This window comes from Callospermophilus lateralis, chromosome 2 (genome assembly GCF_048772815.1).
Source record: "Callospermophilus lateralis isolate mCalLat2 chromosome 2, mCalLat2.hap1, whole genome shotgun sequence".
Taxonomy (NCBI): Eukaryota; Metazoa; Chordata; class Mammalia; order Rodentia; family Sciuridae; genus Callospermophilus; species Callospermophilus lateralis.
The window spans coordinates 162203911-162222971 of NC_135306.1; the positions used below are offsets into that span (position 1 = coordinate 162203911).

The 19061-nt window shown below is 43.5% G+C and overlaps 1 protein-coding gene across 8 annotated transcripts in view; it reads left to right on the forward strand.

The window, feature by feature from the left end:
• Positions 1-19061, forward strand: part of Tead1 (TEA domain transcription factor 1) — a 253906-nt gene that overhangs the window by 81847 nt on the left and 152998 nt on the right. For all 8 annotated transcript variants that reach the window (XM_076846902.2, XM_076846905.2, XM_076846904.2 and 5 more), the window contains one exon: positions 631-886. In XM_076846902.2, coding sequence (XP_076703017.1) covers positions 730-886 — 157 coding nt within the window. In that variant the 5' untranslated portion in view covers positions 631-729. The remainder of the gene's footprint in view (positions 1-630; positions 887-19061) is intronic.

Consider the following 19061-nt stretch of genomic DNA (forward strand, 5'->3'; position numbering starts at 1 on the left):
TGTAGAAAGACAGGTGGGGATGAGATGGTCCCTGCCATGAGGTTATCGTTTCAGAGCTGACTGTACAGACTAAGAGCCCTGAAGATCAGTGCCATAGGTCCAGGTCAGCTGGCACAGCTAACTTGGTAGGATAAATAATATGATAATAAAATAATCTTCCTCCTGCCTTCCTCGTTCCTGCCACCATCTTGCATGTGATGATCTCATGTTGGGATGCTGTACCATTTCAGTTATGATGCCAGTTGCTACACTGGGGCTTTTATTTTGCTTTATTTTTTTTATAAACATCTTCTTGTGCTATGGAGATTTGATTATCCTTGAGCAAAGCATCCGTAGTAGACAGTGGGCACTTAGTAAAGGGTTTTCATACGAACCCCTGCAAAACTTGCAATTCTGAATGAGTCCTGTTTCAGGGTGAAAATTTCCTCTCATCTCTGAAGCCATCCAGCTCTTCTGCCTGGCGTTGCCCTTCTGTGTAGCGAAAGCCACTTGCGTCTCAAAATTCCATATTCTGTCCTAGGAGTTATTTTCCAAGCAAAGCTGGAGCCTGAAGAACTTGCAGTAGAACTAGCAAGAGTGCTCTGTTTGTGGATACTGCGTTCTTATACTATTTTGTGATTTCTCTTTTAGGTTTATTTTCTTGAAAAGGCTCCAGGCTTCGGCTTGGAAAATCCAACCGCCAAAATTGAGCCCAGTAGCTGGAGCGGCAGCGAGAGCCCTGCCGAAAACATGGAAAGGATGAGTGACTCTGCAGATAAGCCGATCGACAACGATGCCGAAGGGGTCTGGAGCCCCGACATTGAGCAGAGCTTTCAGGAGGCCCTGGCTATCTATCCACCGTGTGGGAGGAGGAAAATCATCTTATCAGACGAAGGCAAAATGTATGGTAAGTGGCCTGGAACGTTCCTCTGAATTACTACCTGCTGTTGTGGTCGAGGAGAGATTTAACTGGCCTTTGAGTGTGATCATCCATTGTACTGGGCTGAATGATCTTTGTAGAATTACAGTTTGTTATCCAGGTAACTCTCACCTGAAGAGGAGTATCAGTAGCGGACCGCAGGGGAAGCAATCCCTGGGCTTTATCTTTCTGCATGCTCAGTGTGTTACGGTGGAAGCTCCTGAGGTCCGGGTGGGGACACAGGTATTGCAGTGGAAGCTCCTGAGGTCTGGTTGGGGACATAGGTAGTTGCAGTGGTCTACGTAGGCCTCTTCAGCTCACTGGCACAATGTAATCGTAGTGCTGGCACTTATCTCCTGGAAACTGCTGCCACCAAATCTCTTGAAACCCACCCGTTTCCCACAGGAAGAGCCAATATTCAAGATGTTTATGTGAAATCTCTTCTTACAAAAGCCAACAGGTTTTTTAAATTTTTTATTTTTTTTTAAAACAATGCTGTATAGGCCAGATACAAACACGTGCATGGGCCTGATCCGATCCTTGAACCACTTGTTTGATCTCTGCTGCCAGTTTGCAGTTGAATGCCAGATGAGGCATTAACCCCCAGACCATTCTCGCCAGCCTTCCCTTCTCCAGGGGGATGCCTTGCAGTGTGTTCTGAAGAAAACTCTAGGAGAGTGAGGAAGGTGAGACTCTGTTAACCAGTTAGCTTAGGATGCCAAAGACAGCAGCAAGTACCCATCTATGAGGGCTGCTAGGCTGGGTTCGGACACCACCCCTCCTTCTATCAATGCTTCCAGCTGCAGATCAGTACTTTTTGGCTGCTTACCTTTGGAGAGCAGATGGAAGGTAGTTGCTTATACATTCTGCTTGTCTAATTGGGCACAGAGTTGACAGAGTTTGCACTGTAGCCGAGTCTAAAGAGATGCAAACAAATAACCTAAAACTCACAGAGAACAAGCTCGGCAACCTATCAGAGGTTGTTAACTTATCATGGGAGTGATTTATTTCTAAATAATTTGAACTCTTTTCCGGGACAGGGTGTTGTACCTTTACTCCTCTGTCGGGAGCTGTAGGAGGCTGCTGCTCTAGCCAGCACACACTGCTGAGGAGAAGGCAGATGGTGGTACAGCTGCCACCAGCTGTGCTCCCACCCCACTCTCCCCTCCAACTTGGATGATGTAATGGAAACAAGGACAGTTTTGCTTTCTGCAGCATTGGAGCCCCTTATCCTGCCATGCACTGGGAGAGGGCGAGTCCAAACCTTCGGCGTTTGTTTTAAAGGCTCTCCTGATATCTTTCCTAGAGCAGCTCCTTCATGTCTAGTGACACGGAGTCGGGAAGGAACAGCTAACTCAGTTGCCATGGGCAGAAGGTCAGGGCCTAGATGCTCTGTGGTATTTCTCTTCTGCTTTGCTTCTGTAGCCTCTTTGCTCCTGAGAGCTTGTCCTCATACCTGAAGATGTCTCCCCCAGGCCTCTTAGGCAGAAAAAAAAAAATACTTTCATCTTCCATCCTTCTTTGAAGATGGCTTTATTATATATAGGGTGGCTTTGGGAGCTAGCTGTATAGTTTGTTTCCCCAGAAATTGTTTTAATCTAAAATAATGTCATAAGAATGGAAGTCCTTGTTGGAATAACTACTTCACTTAATTTCTCATCAGGAATACCAAGAGAGCGCTGCCCCATCTAGAAGGGGCTTCAGGGCCAAGGATACAATTCAAAGCCAAAGTTAATTTTTATCAACTCCAGTTTTGTTTCGTTCTCTGTGGAGATTTTACTTTTTAGATAGCAGCTCTGATATTCAACCAGTTGGCTGATAACTCAATCATAAAAATATTTTCATGTGAAAATAATTGTGTAAGGGCTCTTGTTAGTAATTTGGTCTCACAGATAGTAAGCTAGGAAAACAATGAGAAACTCTGGACCTGTGTTGTTGTATCAGCAATGAATTTGAACAGATTAACCTTTGGTCTTGGTCTCATCCCCACCCCCGCAAAGACGGTAGAGTAGATGATATCCATGGAGTCTTTGATGGACTTTTCCATTTGGGAATGCTGGGATTTCAGGACGTGTAAGTTAGCAAGGTGATCAGTTATTGCAAATGTAGTGCTGCTTGTAGGAATGTGTCTTTAGCACCTAAGGGACTTGGACTCAGTGCTTCCTTGGTGCACATATTCTTGACCTATGGATTCTTTTTCCTTAAGCCAATGATGCATTTACGGACTGTGGCCAGTCTATAAATCACGTAGCCATAATTGGTGGCCAGCGTGATTTAAAATGAAGCAGTCCTTTTGAGGGAGCTGCATTGGGAATATAGCTCATTTGGTCGTGGGTTTTTCATCAGGCAGAGTATGCAGCCCATGGCGTTTTGTTTCTGGATTGGGGTACAAGAGATGGATTTGTTGCACTGGCCCTGTAGCCACCCCCACCTCCCTGGGGAGAAAATACCTCCACTCAACTCCCTTTCTTTGGTCCACCTGGAAGAACTGGAAAGGGAAACATTGGAAGCTGGGCTATGGCAGATGGAGATGGGGCACCTTCAGAGGAGCCCTGCCTGGGACTCTGAGAATGGGGCAGAGTTGATTCTCCACAGAAAGCGAGGCCTGGCCACCTGGCAATGGAGTCATGCAGGGTCAGAAGTGCTGTTCTTCGGCTTCTGTCCTGTTCCCCATTGTACATACATGAATCAGGACACAAACCAGATCAGGAAGCAGCAGTTCTTAAGGCCATACTCTTTATGACCTTACTCTTAAGAGCATACTTTTTCTCTAAGGGTTTTAAAAATGAAAACATTGAAAGTATTTGGGATTCCGTGCAGTGAAATCAAAATAATTTAATGTCCTTTAGTGATGAAATACCGAGTATTTTTTCTTGAGGGGGTTGGTTGTTCCAATATTTCTGAGCCTTTGTAGAGTGCTCTGTGATGTCACTAATCCTGAACCATTGGAGAAGCAAGGTCAAGTGATTTATTTTGGTAATGAAATTTCCTTCATGGTTGGCAGTAGAGCAAATGCAATCTCGGAGAGAAAGAATGGAAAGTGCTGTTTATGATGAGGTTTCATCCATTGGAGGGGATGGCTTGATTCTCTCTTGTTTCCTTGGTCCGCAGGGGAGCTGGGACTTTTGTCATTGGTCTCTATGTGGATAGATTGCTTCTGCCTTGGGCTCCCCAGTGTGTAGGCAGTTATTCTTAGATTATTAGGAGGGGGTGCGACCTTCTTTGACTTTGTTCCTAAGGGCACGCACACTCGTTCCTGTGGGCTTGCTCTCTTTCTCTGCGTCTGCTTTCCTTTGGCATTTCTTATTTTTACAGGGTTGTGTTTTTTCCCCTCCCCTGGTAGAGAGTGGGGGAGGAGATAGCAGGAGGACAAGATGGGAGGGAAGTCAACAGACTTCTGTGAAATTGGATTTTGGGGGAGTAGACCATAGTTTAAAACAAGACAAAACAAAGCAGTGAACCATGGGAATACCTATACCTATTTCTTTTGTAATTGAATATACCAGTCTTGTAATGTGGCCAGATAGTCCCCAGAATCAAGCAAGGGAAACCAGCTTTTACTGATGGCGTAGAGGCAGGCACGTGCAGTGTTTGACAGTTTGGACTTTGTAATTTCTGTAAATCTTGGCCCTGCACGTCTAGGTATTAGGCTTTGTGCAAGTTGTCTTACCTCTCACTGTCCCAATTTCCTCAGCTACAAAGGAGGGTTAACTAGATCCTACTTCACCGGGATTGTAGCAAGAACTAAATGAACTAATTGTGATCTGGAATCTCCCTATGATGTTTAAACAGCATCTGGCATACAGTGAAAGCTTAAGTGTTTACAAACTGAAAACAAAGAAGTGCTCTCTGCCTCTCCGTGTGCTAAGTTCTTTACATGTAATCTCCAACTGATGCTCATAACCATGCCCTGAGGTGGATATTTTGGTCCCTACTTACTGATGAGGCAGACGGGGGTAACTGCCTTGCAGTTGGCTAGTATGGATGGTATAGCTAGAAGGTTTCAACTCTGGGTCCATTAATTCAACAAGTCAGTATTGAATACCAGCTGTACTTCAGCCTTGTGCTCTGGGTCGTCAGACACCAGTGAACCAGACAAACACTGACCCTGCCCTCATGGAGCTCTCACAAGTTCATTTGCAGTAAACTGACCTGAGGTCAGGGCTGTGTGCCAAAGATTTCTGGGAAGTCTGAAGGCTCTTTGAAGATGGTCACCTTCCACTTAGCCTTTTGAAGCCTGTTCTTGGCTACCAAAGTCCAGGACACCTGGCTCGATGCTGGCAGAAGAAAAGCATCTCAAATAACATGGCAGAGAGGGTTGCAGATCACAAGGCTGGCCCTGATGGTGTCCAGAAAGACATCTGGAAGGTTCTAGTGCCCTAGGATTGTACACGGAGTCCCCGTGGGTCAATTGCTTGTCTGTAGGTTTCTCCTTTTGTGAGCAAGTCCCTTTAGGGACCTTGATCAGTACAGATTCAGAGAGGAACCCTTTCTTCCTGGGACATTAGGCCTTCTGGTCAGTCTTAGAGAACTGGGTAGAACTGACCAGGGGCATTAATGAGAGCACTCACTAGCAAACACGAGTGTATGCTGGCTGATCAGCATGGCCGAGGAAGCTGCAGTTGTGGTCCCCAAGCTCCACCTGATCCAGGCAACACAGGACTGTCCTTTTGCAAGAGTGTACTCTCACGGTCTGTCTCTGTGGGTCAGTATGCCGGCTGTGTCTGTGGCGCCCCGAAGGCCCTGATGTGGAATGGGCATCAAACCCGACCGAGCCTATAGGGTCTCCAGGCCTTGGAAAATGCCCCAGGGGCCTGAGCTGTTCTTCCTAGCTCTCCATCTGACTTAGTGAGCCATCTTTGCTTTGGTGACCTCTCTTCTTTCTGACCTGTTGTTTCAAGTGGATTGGTTAGAAATGTGAAGCACCAAGGGCTGTGCCCCTCAAACAGGCTGGAAAGCTCTCTGAAGCAGGGCCCTGTCTATCCCTGTAGGCTCTGTTTCAGGGGCTGGGGTGCAGAGTGTTTGAATATATGCACACAAGAAAGGAATTACTGGTTAAATGGAGAAAGGTGGGTGGTGAAGCCTCTGAGCTCTGAGGGCCTCTGTCGTCAGAGGCATCGGCTAGAAAGTGGGGTAAGAAAAAGAGGAAAGTGTTTATTTTGTTGTCTTCTTAAATGAAGAAAGAAACGCCCCCGTTTATTGCAATTTCGTGTTGACAAAAGTTAGTTGAAGAGGTGGGAAGGATTTGTGTTTCAAATAGGAACAGTAGGAGAGCAAGGGTTAATTCTGGAATCCTCAGAACAGATGAGTAACGGGGAATTTTGAAATAGTTTGGTTCCTGTGAAAATAGCAAGGCCAGCATCATCGGCATTTTGATTGGGAAGCTTACTGTGTGGGGGGCGTGCAAAGGTTTATGTACAAGGTGTAAGCCCTTGTGCAACCTGGGTAAAAAATAACCAATTAAGGATGGCTCAAGACTTGGCCATGAGGGAGGAAACAGGAAAAGAATGCTACATTATTACCAAGTTATACTTTTTAAAGGCTTTGAGTGGCAGTGGATGTGCCCTGGGATTCAGGAAGAGATGGATTTATAAATTCCTTCACTGAGAGCCTGCCTTGTGCTTTGACTGAGTGGGGACAACAGTTAGAAAATAATTAAAATGGATGAGAAAGGGTCTGAACCAGACCCTTCAACTATGTTTTAGACTGCTTTAAGCCATTGTATCTTGTTTTTTTCCCCCATAACAATGATAAAGGTGCTATAATTATCCCCATTTTACAGCCAAGAAGCTGAGGCCCAGCAAGGTCAAGTTACTTACTCAAAGACAGCAAATACATTGTGGAGCTGACATTTGCAACCAATCCAGTCAGTGCAACTAGCTACAATACTGATAGAAAAGGAGTAGTATATTTTGTACTTGATGTGCATAGTTTAGTGATAGAGCAGCAAAAAATGTGATTGTTTATAGTTGGGGAATTCATATGTGTATATATATGAGAGTGAATGAAGGAGCGAGAGAATCGAACAGAAATCAGACACTTGACTGACTTTGAACTCTGGGAAAGTGGTTTTTAAACTTCCATTAAATTATAGATCCTTTTGAGACTATGCAGAAAGTTGTGAATCTCACCAGAAGAATGCACATTTGTAGTTATGGGATTATTGCATATAACTTTAGAGGATTTCTGGAGCCTTGGTTCAGAATTGCCATGTTGGGGAGAAAGAAGGAAAGGGCATTTGTGTGGCTGTTGCAATAGTCCAGTGGGCGATCACGAGCCTATGTTGAGGTGCTGGCGGTGTCAGTGGGAGGAAGAAGTTTCAGAGATGGAACCAACAGAACCGGCCAACTGGATGTGATTTGTGAAAGAAAATGAGGAGTTTGATGTCAGGCTGCCACTTTTGCGAGATAGGTTGGCGGACTATTAAATGAGATGAGGAGTAGAGACAGGAGAAGCAGGTTTATAGAGAAGACAGGAATGAGGACCTGAATTTTGTCATGTGCTTGAGGTTCTGGGCATCCATCCAGATGGGCATGGCCTGGGAGTTGGAAATCCGTGCCTGAAGCTGAGGCAGATTGGAGAGGCAGGAGTGGTTTGGGGCTCATCATTGAAGTGATTCTGAAAGCTGTGGACATGGGTGGTGATAGCCTCACACTTTATCAAGGGCAAAACTGTTGTGGATTTTAAATGGAATGTCTGTAGCTGTGGGAACAGTGAAGAGATTGCCTTCTTCTGGAGACAGGTCAATGGTTCCTATGCCTGACTGTCATCAACAGAAATACTTGAGAGGCAAAAAAAGGCCAAGACAAATGGTAACGCAGCGTCTTTGAAAGGATGTGCTGGGAACCTGTATTTCCAAAAGCTCCCTGTATAATTAGGGTGATGAACCAGGACTGAGAGTCACAGGGCCAGGCTGCAGTCTGGGTCCACACAGATAAGACACATTTTCAGCATTGGTTTCAAAAAACAAAAACACCAAACAAAAAAATACAAGGCAACAATAAAAGCTAAACAAAGGAGCAGAGAATGAGAAGTAACTTTTCAAATGGTTCTTAGAAAATTGGGGAGCAGGAATTTAACTGCATTTGCTTTGTGGCTCAGTTTGTCTCCCTCTCTACTGAGAAGGAACATTGCCACGAGCCATTCTCTGGAGGGATTTGGTCGTGCATGGAAGGAGACATGGTATCTTTTCCTTTTTTGGAGCTAGGACGTGAGTCCAGAACCTTGCACACACGAGGCAAGCACTCTACTCTGGGCTATGTGCTCAGCCCCTAAGACATGGTATCTTTAAGGGCATAGCAAGTTAAGAAAAGACAGGAGGTGACATGGCCATTTGATTAGTTGCGGGGAGAGTTTGTAGGTTAAAGATGTGTCTGATGGAGCAAAACCCAGAATTGACTTCAAAGGAAGTTGGATTTCTTCTGCTCCAACAAAGAGTGGAAGAAGATGGGAGGAGGGTTGAGGGAAGACCTGGTGATTGCTGTCTTCAGATGAAGATTAGGCCACGTCGGCTGAAGTGGGCTGTGGGCTTTTGAAAAGTAGAGCAGGCTCAGTATGACATTATGGGGAATGGGATCTGGATAGGCAGGGTGAGCAAAGGAACTGCAGAGCAGTGAAGGCCCGAGGGAAGGTGGAGACCATTACTTTTTTCCCTTTCAAGTTGAAGTTTTTATTGAGATAATTGTAGATTCACAATGCAATTGTAAGAAATAATACACACAGTGATCATTATCCACAGAGATCCTTTATACACTGCTCATTTCCCCCAGTGGTTGAGTTTTGCAAAACTACACTGTGGTACCACAGCCAGAACATTGACATCCGTACAACCCGCTGATTTTTTTTTTTTTCCAATTCACATTTCCCCAGTTTTACTTGTGCATATATTAAGTTCTATGCAATGTTGTCCCCCTGTAGGTTCATGGGTCTACCGGTACCGCCAGAGCACAGAACTGTTCAGCACCCCAAGGACCTGGGAGGTTGCCCCATACCCATCTCGATCCCACTCTCTCCGACCTTATCCCTAAATTTGAACATTTCAAATATGTTCTGTAAGTGGAAACATACTGTAGGTAACTTTTTGATATTGGCTTTTTTTTTTTCCATTCAGCATAATTCTCAGGAGATTCATCCCAGTTGCTGCATATATCAGTAGTTTGTCTCTTTTGGTTGTCGAGTAGTAATCTGTGGTCTTGTTTGTCCTACAATTTCTTTAACCATTCATCCGCGTCAAGGTATCTGGGCTGAATCCAGGTTTTGGTCATTCTAGATCTGCTATGAATGTTCATATGCAGGTTTTGGTATGAACCTAAGTTTTTATTTCCATGGGATAATTTGCCAGGATTGTGCATTGCCAGGTCACATAGTATCTGTATGTTTAGTTGTTATTGTTTTTAAACCACCCAGCTTTTTTCCAGAGTACCATTTTACATGCTCACCTGCAGTCTAGTTTCTCTGCATCCTCACCAGCATTTGGTATCGTCACTCTCCTTTATTTTAGCCACTGTGAGAGGTGTGAAGCCATATCTCATGTGGCTTTAATTTGCATTTCTCTAGTGACTAATGATGTTGCATATCTTCTCATGTCTTATTTGCCATCTGTGTGTCCCTCTTCAGTGAAATGTCTGGCTATGTCTTTTGTGTCAGTACAATATGTATACTTTTACTACTGAGATTTGGGAATTTTTTATTCTAGATACAAGTGCCTTGTGAGATACATGGACATGGTTTATCAACATTTTCTCCTTGTCTAAAGTTTATCTTTTCATCCTCTTTACATGGGTAAGGACAAAAGCACTTCATCAGGGCACAGCTTTTACCAGGGTAAAGTTTTAGTTTTCCATGAGGTTCATTTTATTGGCTTTAGTTTTATGGGTTGCGCTTTTGTTGTGAAGTGTTAAGATTTTACTGTCTAGTTCTAGGTCCTAATGATTGTCCCCTGTGTTTTGTTTTAAAAGTTGTACAGCTTTGTTTTACATTGAAGTCTATGACCCATTCTGGATTGTGTGTGTGTGTGTAAATATATAATATATATATTAATTGTAGTTGGGCACAATACCTTTATTTTATTTATTTATTTTTATGTGGTGCTGAGGATCAAACCCAGTGCCTCACATGTGCTAAGCGAGAGGTCTACCTCTGAGCCATAACCGCCGCCCCCTGAATTGATTTTTTTTTTTTTTTTTTAATAAGATGGAGAGTGTTCCTTTTGAGGGAGCCTATTGGTATGACTGGATGACTTCTTAACTCTACTAGACTATTACTGGGTTGATCCATAGATTGATGTCAGTGTTGGGAGCTGGGGAGTGGGTGCATGGGTGTGCGTGGGTCTGCGTAGGGAAAGGAAGAAGGTCATAGGTGTGTCGAGTTCCTGCTGAGTGTAGGAGAGGCTGTGGGACAGGAGGCTGTGGTCATGTATCTGTATCGGGGAGGCAGCCTTTGAGATTAGAGATGGAGAAATTTCAAGTGATGAGTTTCAAGGTGTGGCCGCAAATGTGGTCAACTAATGTGAATGTGGGCGATGGCCACTGGAGATGAGGAAATGAAGCACTGTGAGACTCATCAGCACTGGGTTGGTCAATCATTTTGATTTCAAGTTCACATTAGTAAATTTACAGATAAGTAACCCAGGTATTGACGGAAATGTTTTTGAGAAGGACAGGACCCTATGGATATAATGAAAAGAATCTGATAGAAATGCATAGAATGGATCTAGTAAAATGCAGGTGGCCGAGTGGTGGGATCAGAGGAACTCTAGGGTCAGAAGAAAATGTTTGTCTTCTCTAGCTTCCTTTCCCAAACTCCTTGGCTGGTCCCAGGTTACACTTATTTGTGATCTATTGTTGGGCTAGTTGTAGAAGCTCTTTGTGCCTTGTTGCCATCATCAGTGGAATGAGGTGAGCAAATCAATGGATTTCTCTCTACCTCTCAGCACTGTTGAGAGAAAATGCAATTATATATGAGAAAAGTGCTTTGAACTGAATTCTAAAAGTAATTCTTCAAGGTGGCCAGCCTGAGTGCTCAAGGGCCTGTTGGAACGGTAGGAAGAATATGTTGGAGCCACCTAGCAGGATTAAGCTTCCTGACTTAGAGGGTATTTAGTTAAGGGAGGAATTGAACTGCACCCTCTTTTCTCAGGGTTCCTGCCAAAGAAGCGGGTAGCTCAGGGGTCCAGAGCTCACAGATCAGAGTCACAAATGATGGCAGGGATGAGAGCCTGTTGCCAGGCAGAGGCATGTCCAGCCCCATAACAGCAGCTCCCTGAAGCATCAGGGAGGAGGAGGCGGGCCGCACTCCTGTGCTCTTAGCAGCATAGCCCTGAATTCTGACACTGCCTCTCTCTTCTTCCCTCTCTAGTGCCCACTTGTAGAACCTGGTTTCCTTGCTCCATTTCACATGAGAGGGTGTCTTTAGTTTATTACTGTTGTTATTTATTTGTGTCCCATTCCATTGATAATAAGGGGTTTAAAGTGGCCTTTTATTTTAAATTTTTTTTTAAGGTACTGGGGACGGAACCCAGAGGCCTCACACACACTGGGCAAGCACTCTACCACTGAGACGCCCACACCCTGATCTGAAGTGGCTACAACTGTCATTATTATCCTACCGATAGCACTGTTCCAATGGTCTTTTTAAGTCAAGGTGCCATCTTGGAGAACGTTGAACTCAGTAGATTTAAATATATAAATGGGGGTGTGGGTAGCATCATAGAAAAAAATCCTAGAGACATTTACAACCTACTAAGTGGCGGCTGCAGGGAGACAGGATTACAGGAGACTCACTTCTATCATAGGTTTCTATATTAATGAGGTTTTTTTTTTTATGGTGAACATATGTTACCTTTGGAATCAGGAAAAGAGATAATTATATCAGTTTTATTTTTTTCCCTTTGGGTAAGGCATACTCATTAAAGAAAAATGTGGAAAACAGCGAGAATGAGGAGGTAGCCGCAGTGCCCGGGTCAGCTGAGGCGTGTGTTGCGGGGGCTGAGCCACGGAGTGGGGGTGACAGAGCTGCTCTCCCTTCCCGGTGGGGGTGGCTGGGGCGCTGAGCTTGGAAGACAGGTGGTCCCAGTGGCTGTGCTGGGGTGGAGAAGCAAAACAGGGAGCTCTTATTATAGGTTTGAGGACATCGGTCTGGGAGTTCAACAGGTGCCGCGGCCACTTGGGTCTGTCAGTCAGCTGTCCAGACTCACAGTCACATTGTTCTAACCTCATGCCTTGTGGCAAAACGGTGGCACAGAGAGGGGAAAACATTCTCCCCCATTTTTAGAGGTCCATCAGCTTTGGGATTGAGGAGAAGCCTTGCCAGTATTTATTGCTTTGCTTGCACCTGAGGAGTGGACCTGGTTTATTCCTGAGGGTTGGGGGCTCTCTTTTAAAAATGCCAATTTTTCTGACGACCATGTTATTCTTTGTAATAGATTCCTGACAAGCCGTCTCCTCTTGGTGTCACCTTTGGGCAGATGTAGGTGGGTTTGGAGCAGGAAAACACTCTTGGGGACTTTACGGCGTGCTACAAATTCTCGTTTGACTCTAATCATCAATCATGTTTTCTCACACACGTTGCATTTAGTTGACATTTCTGTTATCCGTGCCCTGTAGATTATTTCACCCACGCACCTTCCCATTCTTCAAATGCTTTAATTCCAGTAAATAATAAAAGTCAGATTTGTTCTTTGAAGCCCATATGGACCTTAATTCTTTCAGACTTCTTCCCATGTCCGCTCCCTCTTGACCTTTCAGGATATAGTCTGCAACAGTGAAACCTGCTGCCCAGGACATTTATTTATTTAAAAATATTTTTTCATAGCTTTGCAGCCTATTTTCGTAGACTATGAAATCGATCATTAGCTTAAAAATTTCTGTAGACCACTGTTTTTTTATACAAGTCAGAGGAACTTTTAGGCTACCCGCAAAGATAATGTGCTGGAGGAAATCAAATTGATCACCTACAAGTTTTGCAGCTTCTGGGGTAATATTTAACATAGGTGAATAAACAGAGCTTCTCAGAGGTCCCAGTCACTTGGTCTTGCCTGCCCTCTTCCTGGGCCTGCCTTTGTGCTGTGACTCGCCCGCTATTGTGTTGAGATGAGCTTTGGCAACTGTCTCCCAGATGAATGTTTCTATTACAATCACAGTAGCTGCTGTGACAGCTTAGAAGAGATTGTAGTTTATTGCTGCTTTTATTGAGAGAGGTTTGGAGCACACTAATGTCCTGATAAAGACATTTGTACCTATAAAGTAGCCACAGCCTTAAACATATTTGATTGTGAAAAAGGTATGGGGGAGGGTGAGGTGCCAGATGTGAGGTATCGGATTGTGTGTTTATTCAACTGTTATTGCAGTCTCTGTACTAAGATGTGCCCTTGTACTTTCTGTCTCACAGCAACACACAAAATGCAGTGGCGATGCGATCCTGATTATGAAAGATGCTATTTAGGTTACTTGGATTGTAAACCATGCGTACTAGGAAGCATTCTGTCAGTCCCCATATGTCCTTAGTAGCCTCGAGCATGGGGTAGGTGAAGGGAATTGTCAGTGGGTCTAACATATGTCTTATCGCAGGGGCCTCTGGAAACGTAGGACCTCGGTGAGGCAGGTGTTGTGACAGAGTTCATAGTAACAATAATGAGTATTTATCCAGTGCTATCAGTGTGCCAGCTATTATCCTAGACACTCAACATTAACTCACTTAAGTCTTGCAGCATCTTATGAATGGCTCCTGTAATTATTTCCATATTCTAGCTGAAGAAACCACAACCCAGGAATGTTTAGTGAGTTGCCCAGGGTCACACAGTTAGTGACTGCCTGAGCCACGCTCTGAGGTGTAGTCGGTTTGGGTCCAGAGCCTGAGCTCTTGCCATACTCTGTGTTTTCTCAGAGTTCTGTGAAAGAACTGGTCCATGAAATTCTCACCTCAGTGTCTCCACTACGCTGCCTGGTTAGTGTGGAAGAGTTTTGTTTCAGGGTAACCGGTGGAAAAGGGAGAAGGGGTCTTTCTGGGGTTTTGAGCCCCCTTTGACCTGCTTTCTGTCTGATAAACTCCTACCGAACCTTCAAGAGCTTGAAGAAATCCTCCCTGTTCTTGGAAACCTGAATCTCCTTCCCTCCTTGTGTTTTCCTGCCACCTCAGTGAACCATCCGTTGCAGCGCTTGTCAGACAAAGCCTTTTCAAGTTGTAAGAACTGTCACACACAGTTACAATGTCTATGTCAGTCTCTCCATCTCTCCTGAGAACTTTTCAAGGGCAGGTGCTATGACCTTGGCATATCTGTATTTTCAACCTCTAGCAGGAGGACCTGGCACATGTGAGATTCTCAAAAATGTTTCAATTGGTAGAAATTGTTGGTGGGATAACTCCATTTTTTAAAAATCTCTAGAAGGGTTTTATACAATCTTATCCCATATGTAATGTCCTAATGAAATAAGGGAAACTTTAAATTTCATAGGTAAGAAATAGACTCAGAGCGCCGGATATTTTCCTCTAGGTCATCTTCTCTTGAGGGAACTTCATGGTAAAACAAAACTTAGGGTAGAACGAACAGCATCCAGCCTCTATGTTAATTGTTTTTCTGTTAGAGCCACACTGACACTATGTCTGGGATGTTATGAATGAGAGCAGTTTATTAGCAGTAGTAAAACATCTCTGGACAGCAAGTCTTTGACAAGTATTTTTTTTTCCTAGTATATACCTGACACAATATATTTGTAAACGTGCACATGTGTGTTCATGTACACACACTATGTTTGCATGTATGCATACTACTTTGCGATTGACTCTGGGTTTAATTTTAGATGTCTGAAAATGACTTTCTACCATTGGTTCTTCTAAGATGACATGAGTTACTTAAGTTGAGCAGTGAAGCTATCAAGGCTGACAAACCATAATCCGGCAACATATAAAAAAGATTATATACCATGACCAAGTGGGATTTGTGTTAAGAGTACAAGGTTGGTTTAACATCTAAAAAATCAATTAATGTAATACACTGTATCTATAAATAAAGAACAGAAACCACATTATCATCTGAATAGATGAAGAAGTAGCTGAGAAATCGAGCACTGCTCCATGATATAAACAAACAGCAAACTAGAAATAGAAGGGGACTTCTCACCTGACAAAGGCCATCTGTAGGAAAACCTACAGTTAACACCGTACTTGATGATAAAGACGGAATGTTTTCCTCCTAAGATCAGGGACTAAGGCAAAGATGCCTGCTTTTCTCCTATTCAACATTATACTGAAGGTTCTTGCTAGAGCAGTTGATCAAGAAAATGAAAGACAGTCCTCCCATATCTGAAAGAAAGAAATAAGACTGTTTCTGTTTGATGTGATGTGTAGCCAAAACAAAGGACAAGGCTGTTAGGACTGGTGCTCTCAGCAAGGTTTCAGGATATAAAATCACTACGTAAAGATCAAATTCTATTTTTACACTTAGTAATGAACAATCTAAAAACATAATTAAGAAAGCAGTCCCATTTATGATGACATGACAATATATACAGGAATAAATGTAACAGAAGGGAAAACTTTTACCCCCCAAACTATAAAATATTGATGAAAGAAATGTATAAACACCTAAATAAATTCTTTGTTCATGGAGTGGAAGACAAGTCATTGTACAGACATCAGTAACCCCAGTTGATCTCCAGATTCACTGTGATCCCTGTTAAAATCCCAGGTGACTTCTGTAACAAACCAAACTATTTGTAGAAATTTAGTGGATCCATAATATGCCAAAACAACTTTGACAACAAAGTTTGAGGACTCACACTTCCTATTTTCAAAACTGACCACAAAATTAGTCTGAATGAAAACAGGGTGCTGGGGTAAATTAGACACACATCCACACATACATACATTCATACATCATTGGAATAGAGTCTAGACTCCAGATATAAACCCTAACATTCATGGTTAGTTGGTTTTCAGCAAGTCAGTGGGGAAACAGTAGTCTATTCAACAAATGGTTCTGAAATTATTGGATATTCATATGCAAAGAATGAATTAGACCCCATCTTCACATCATATTACCATAGTTAACCAAAATAGTGGGTCATAGACATCTAAGAGTGTTATACAACTATAAATGAAAATATAGGAATATGTCTTTCTGACCTTGGATTAGGCAATACTTTCTTAGACATAATATCCAAAATATAAGTAAAAATAGGTCAAGTGGTACTTTATCAACATGAAAAAATTTGGGGCTTCAAATGACACCATCAAGAAAAATTTAAAAACCTGTAGAATAAGAGACACAATTTTCAAATCATAAATCTGATAAGTAGTGTGTTAACTTTCCATCACTGTGACTAAATACCTGAGAGAATCAACCTAAAAGGAAGAAAGGTTTATTTTGGCTCATGGTTTCAGAGGTAAGTCCAGGGTTATTTGGCCCTGTTGCTTTGGACTTGGAGCAGCATATTATGTCATAACAGGAGTGTGGCAGAGGAGACTGTTCATTTCCTGGTAGCTGGGAAGTAAAGACAGACTGGGAGGCCTGGGACCTCAAATCCCCTTCAAGGGCACATGTTTTTTTTTTTTGTTTGTTTGTTTTTAATTTTTTGTAGTTGTAGATGGACAGAATGCCTTTATTTTATTTTATATGGTGCCAAGGATCGAACCCTGTGCCTCACACATGCGAACCCTGTGCCCCACACATGTGAGGCAAGTGCTCTGCCATTGAGATGCAGCCCCAGCCCAAGGACACATGTTAATGAGCTAACTCTCCCCCATCTCTTAAATGTTCAACCACCTCCCAGTAGCACTATGGGAGGAACTAAGCCTTACCACAGGGCCATTTGAAGGACATTTCATATCCAAAATATAGCAAGCAACTTGTATTTAAAATTGTAAAAAGCTTCAACCACTCTAATCAAAAGGTAAGTAATATAATTAAAATCTAATTAAAATGGCAAAAGAGCTGAATAGATAATGCTTCAAAGAAGATATATGAATGGATAAAAGAAATGCAGAGATGCTCAACATCATTAGCCACCAGGGAAATGCAAATTAGAGCCACAGCTAGATGCCACTTCATATCTGCAAGGGTGGTTATAATAAAAGTAGGCAGACAGCAGTAGTATTATGGGAATGTGGAGAAATTGGTCTCCTCATACATTGCTGATGGGATATAAACTGGTATAGCCACTCTGGAAAACAGCCTGGCAGTTCTTCAAAAGGTGAAACATAGTTATGGTAAGACCCAGCAATTCTGCTGCTAGGAATATAGCAAGAGAAATGAAAACAGACATCTGTTTAAAAACTTATACATCTGTATTCGTAGCAGCGTTATTCTCAAGGCCACAAAATAGAAACAACCCAAATAGCCAACAACCGATGAATGCATATGTAGGTGTGGTCCCCACTATGGAATATTATTTGGCAACAAAAAGGAATGAAGTACTAACACATGCCATAATACGAGTATCTTAGAAACATCATTCTCAGAAAGAAGACAGTCACAAAAGACAACATATTGTGTGACTTCATTGATGTGAAAGCCCCAGAACAGGCTGGTCTGCTGTGACAGTGACTATGTTAGCGGTTGCCTAAGACTGGAGGATTGAGAGAAAACAGCAAGTGACTGTTAATGGTTATGCCGTTCTTTCTGGGCTGATCAATATGTTCTAAAATTGGTTGTGTGCTTGCACAGCTCTGTCATTGAATTGTTCACTTTAAATGAATGAGGTGTTTTTGTTTTTGGTGGTCCTGGTGATTGAACTCGGGGCCTCATGCATGCTTGGCAAACACTCTGCCACTGAGCTATACCCTTGACCCTTAATGAGTGAATTGTATGATATATGAAGTATATCTCAGTAAGCCGGCAGAGAATGTGTGTGTGTGCATGCGCGCACACACACACACAAACACACATACACACAGAGAGAGAAAGGTGTAGATAGATATATCTGGCCCATTGTAAGTGGCCAATAAATGTTGGCTACCATTGTAATGATAATTCTCTTGTTTGGGATGTGGAGCACTTGCAGTGTAGTAAAGCTGGTACAACAGGAGAGAGCTGAAACGGTGTTGATTCAGGTACCAGGTGAGGGAGGCTGTACCAGCCGAGGAGCTGGGGGGCTGATTTGGGAGCCCTGATGTGAAGGTCCATGAAGGTGTAGGGTGTGGGTGCCTGGCAAGCAGTAGGCATCTCAAAGCTGCTCAGGAAATCTGAGTTGGGTTACCTTTAGAATGTGCTGGAACTCAGGATTGAGATGTCCCTGAACCAGGTGTTCTTCACAAGAGAATAATTATCACCAAGGGTGACAAAGGCCAGGGCTTTATTGTCCAGGTGTCATGAAGCCAGAGAGTATGTGGGTTTCAGATCCCAGAAGGAGGGCAGAGGCCAGCTTTAGCTCTGGCGGTGTATTCCTTTTCTAGCAGTGTCTTGGGAAGCTCGGTCTCCAGCACCAGTCCAAAGTGGACAGCTTTGCAGAGTGCCTCTGGATCTGAGTGTTAACTCTTTAGAAAAGAGACAGCCTGAGCCCAGCCCTCTTTACTCTGGCAAGTGGAGCTGGTATGGGCTTTGTGTCGGGCCCCAGGCTAGTTACCCAGTACGTCCTCCATTAACACTTAACTGGGCAGGAAGGGGTCTCTGCAAGGGTGCATTTGCTTGTGAACACATTTAGTTTCTTCTGAGGTTATCCCTATGGGGGTAATTGCCCATTTTAGTTTTGGGAAAATCAAATGAGTTTCTCAGATGTTTAGGCCACACACTGACACCGAAGGCCACCTGGCTAGTAAGTGTTGGAGCCAAGATTTAGAAACCGTCTGTGTCTGTCTGACTTCTAAGACAGTTTGCACTTGGTCTTAATCACTTGCTTAAACTCTCAGGGATGGTCAAAAAGGTGCAGGTAGAAAGGAGTGAAAACACAGCAGCGTCCTCAGGAACAGCAAGCACCTGTGAGAGCTGGAGTGTGGGATGTCTGGGACTGTGGACTGGACAGGTCGAAGTGGCTCGTGAGCTGGGATATGTGGAGTGAGGTGCCAGGAGATGGTGTGTTAACACCAAAGATCGGAAGTTCTCGACTTGAGGGAAGCCAGGTGGGAGCCTTTGTTTTTAGGCTATTCCACTATCTGAGAGAAAGATACTAGAAGCTTCTGTCCCATAAGGAGGCTCTCACTGCAGTAGTCCTGGTAGGACGAGGAGGGCTTG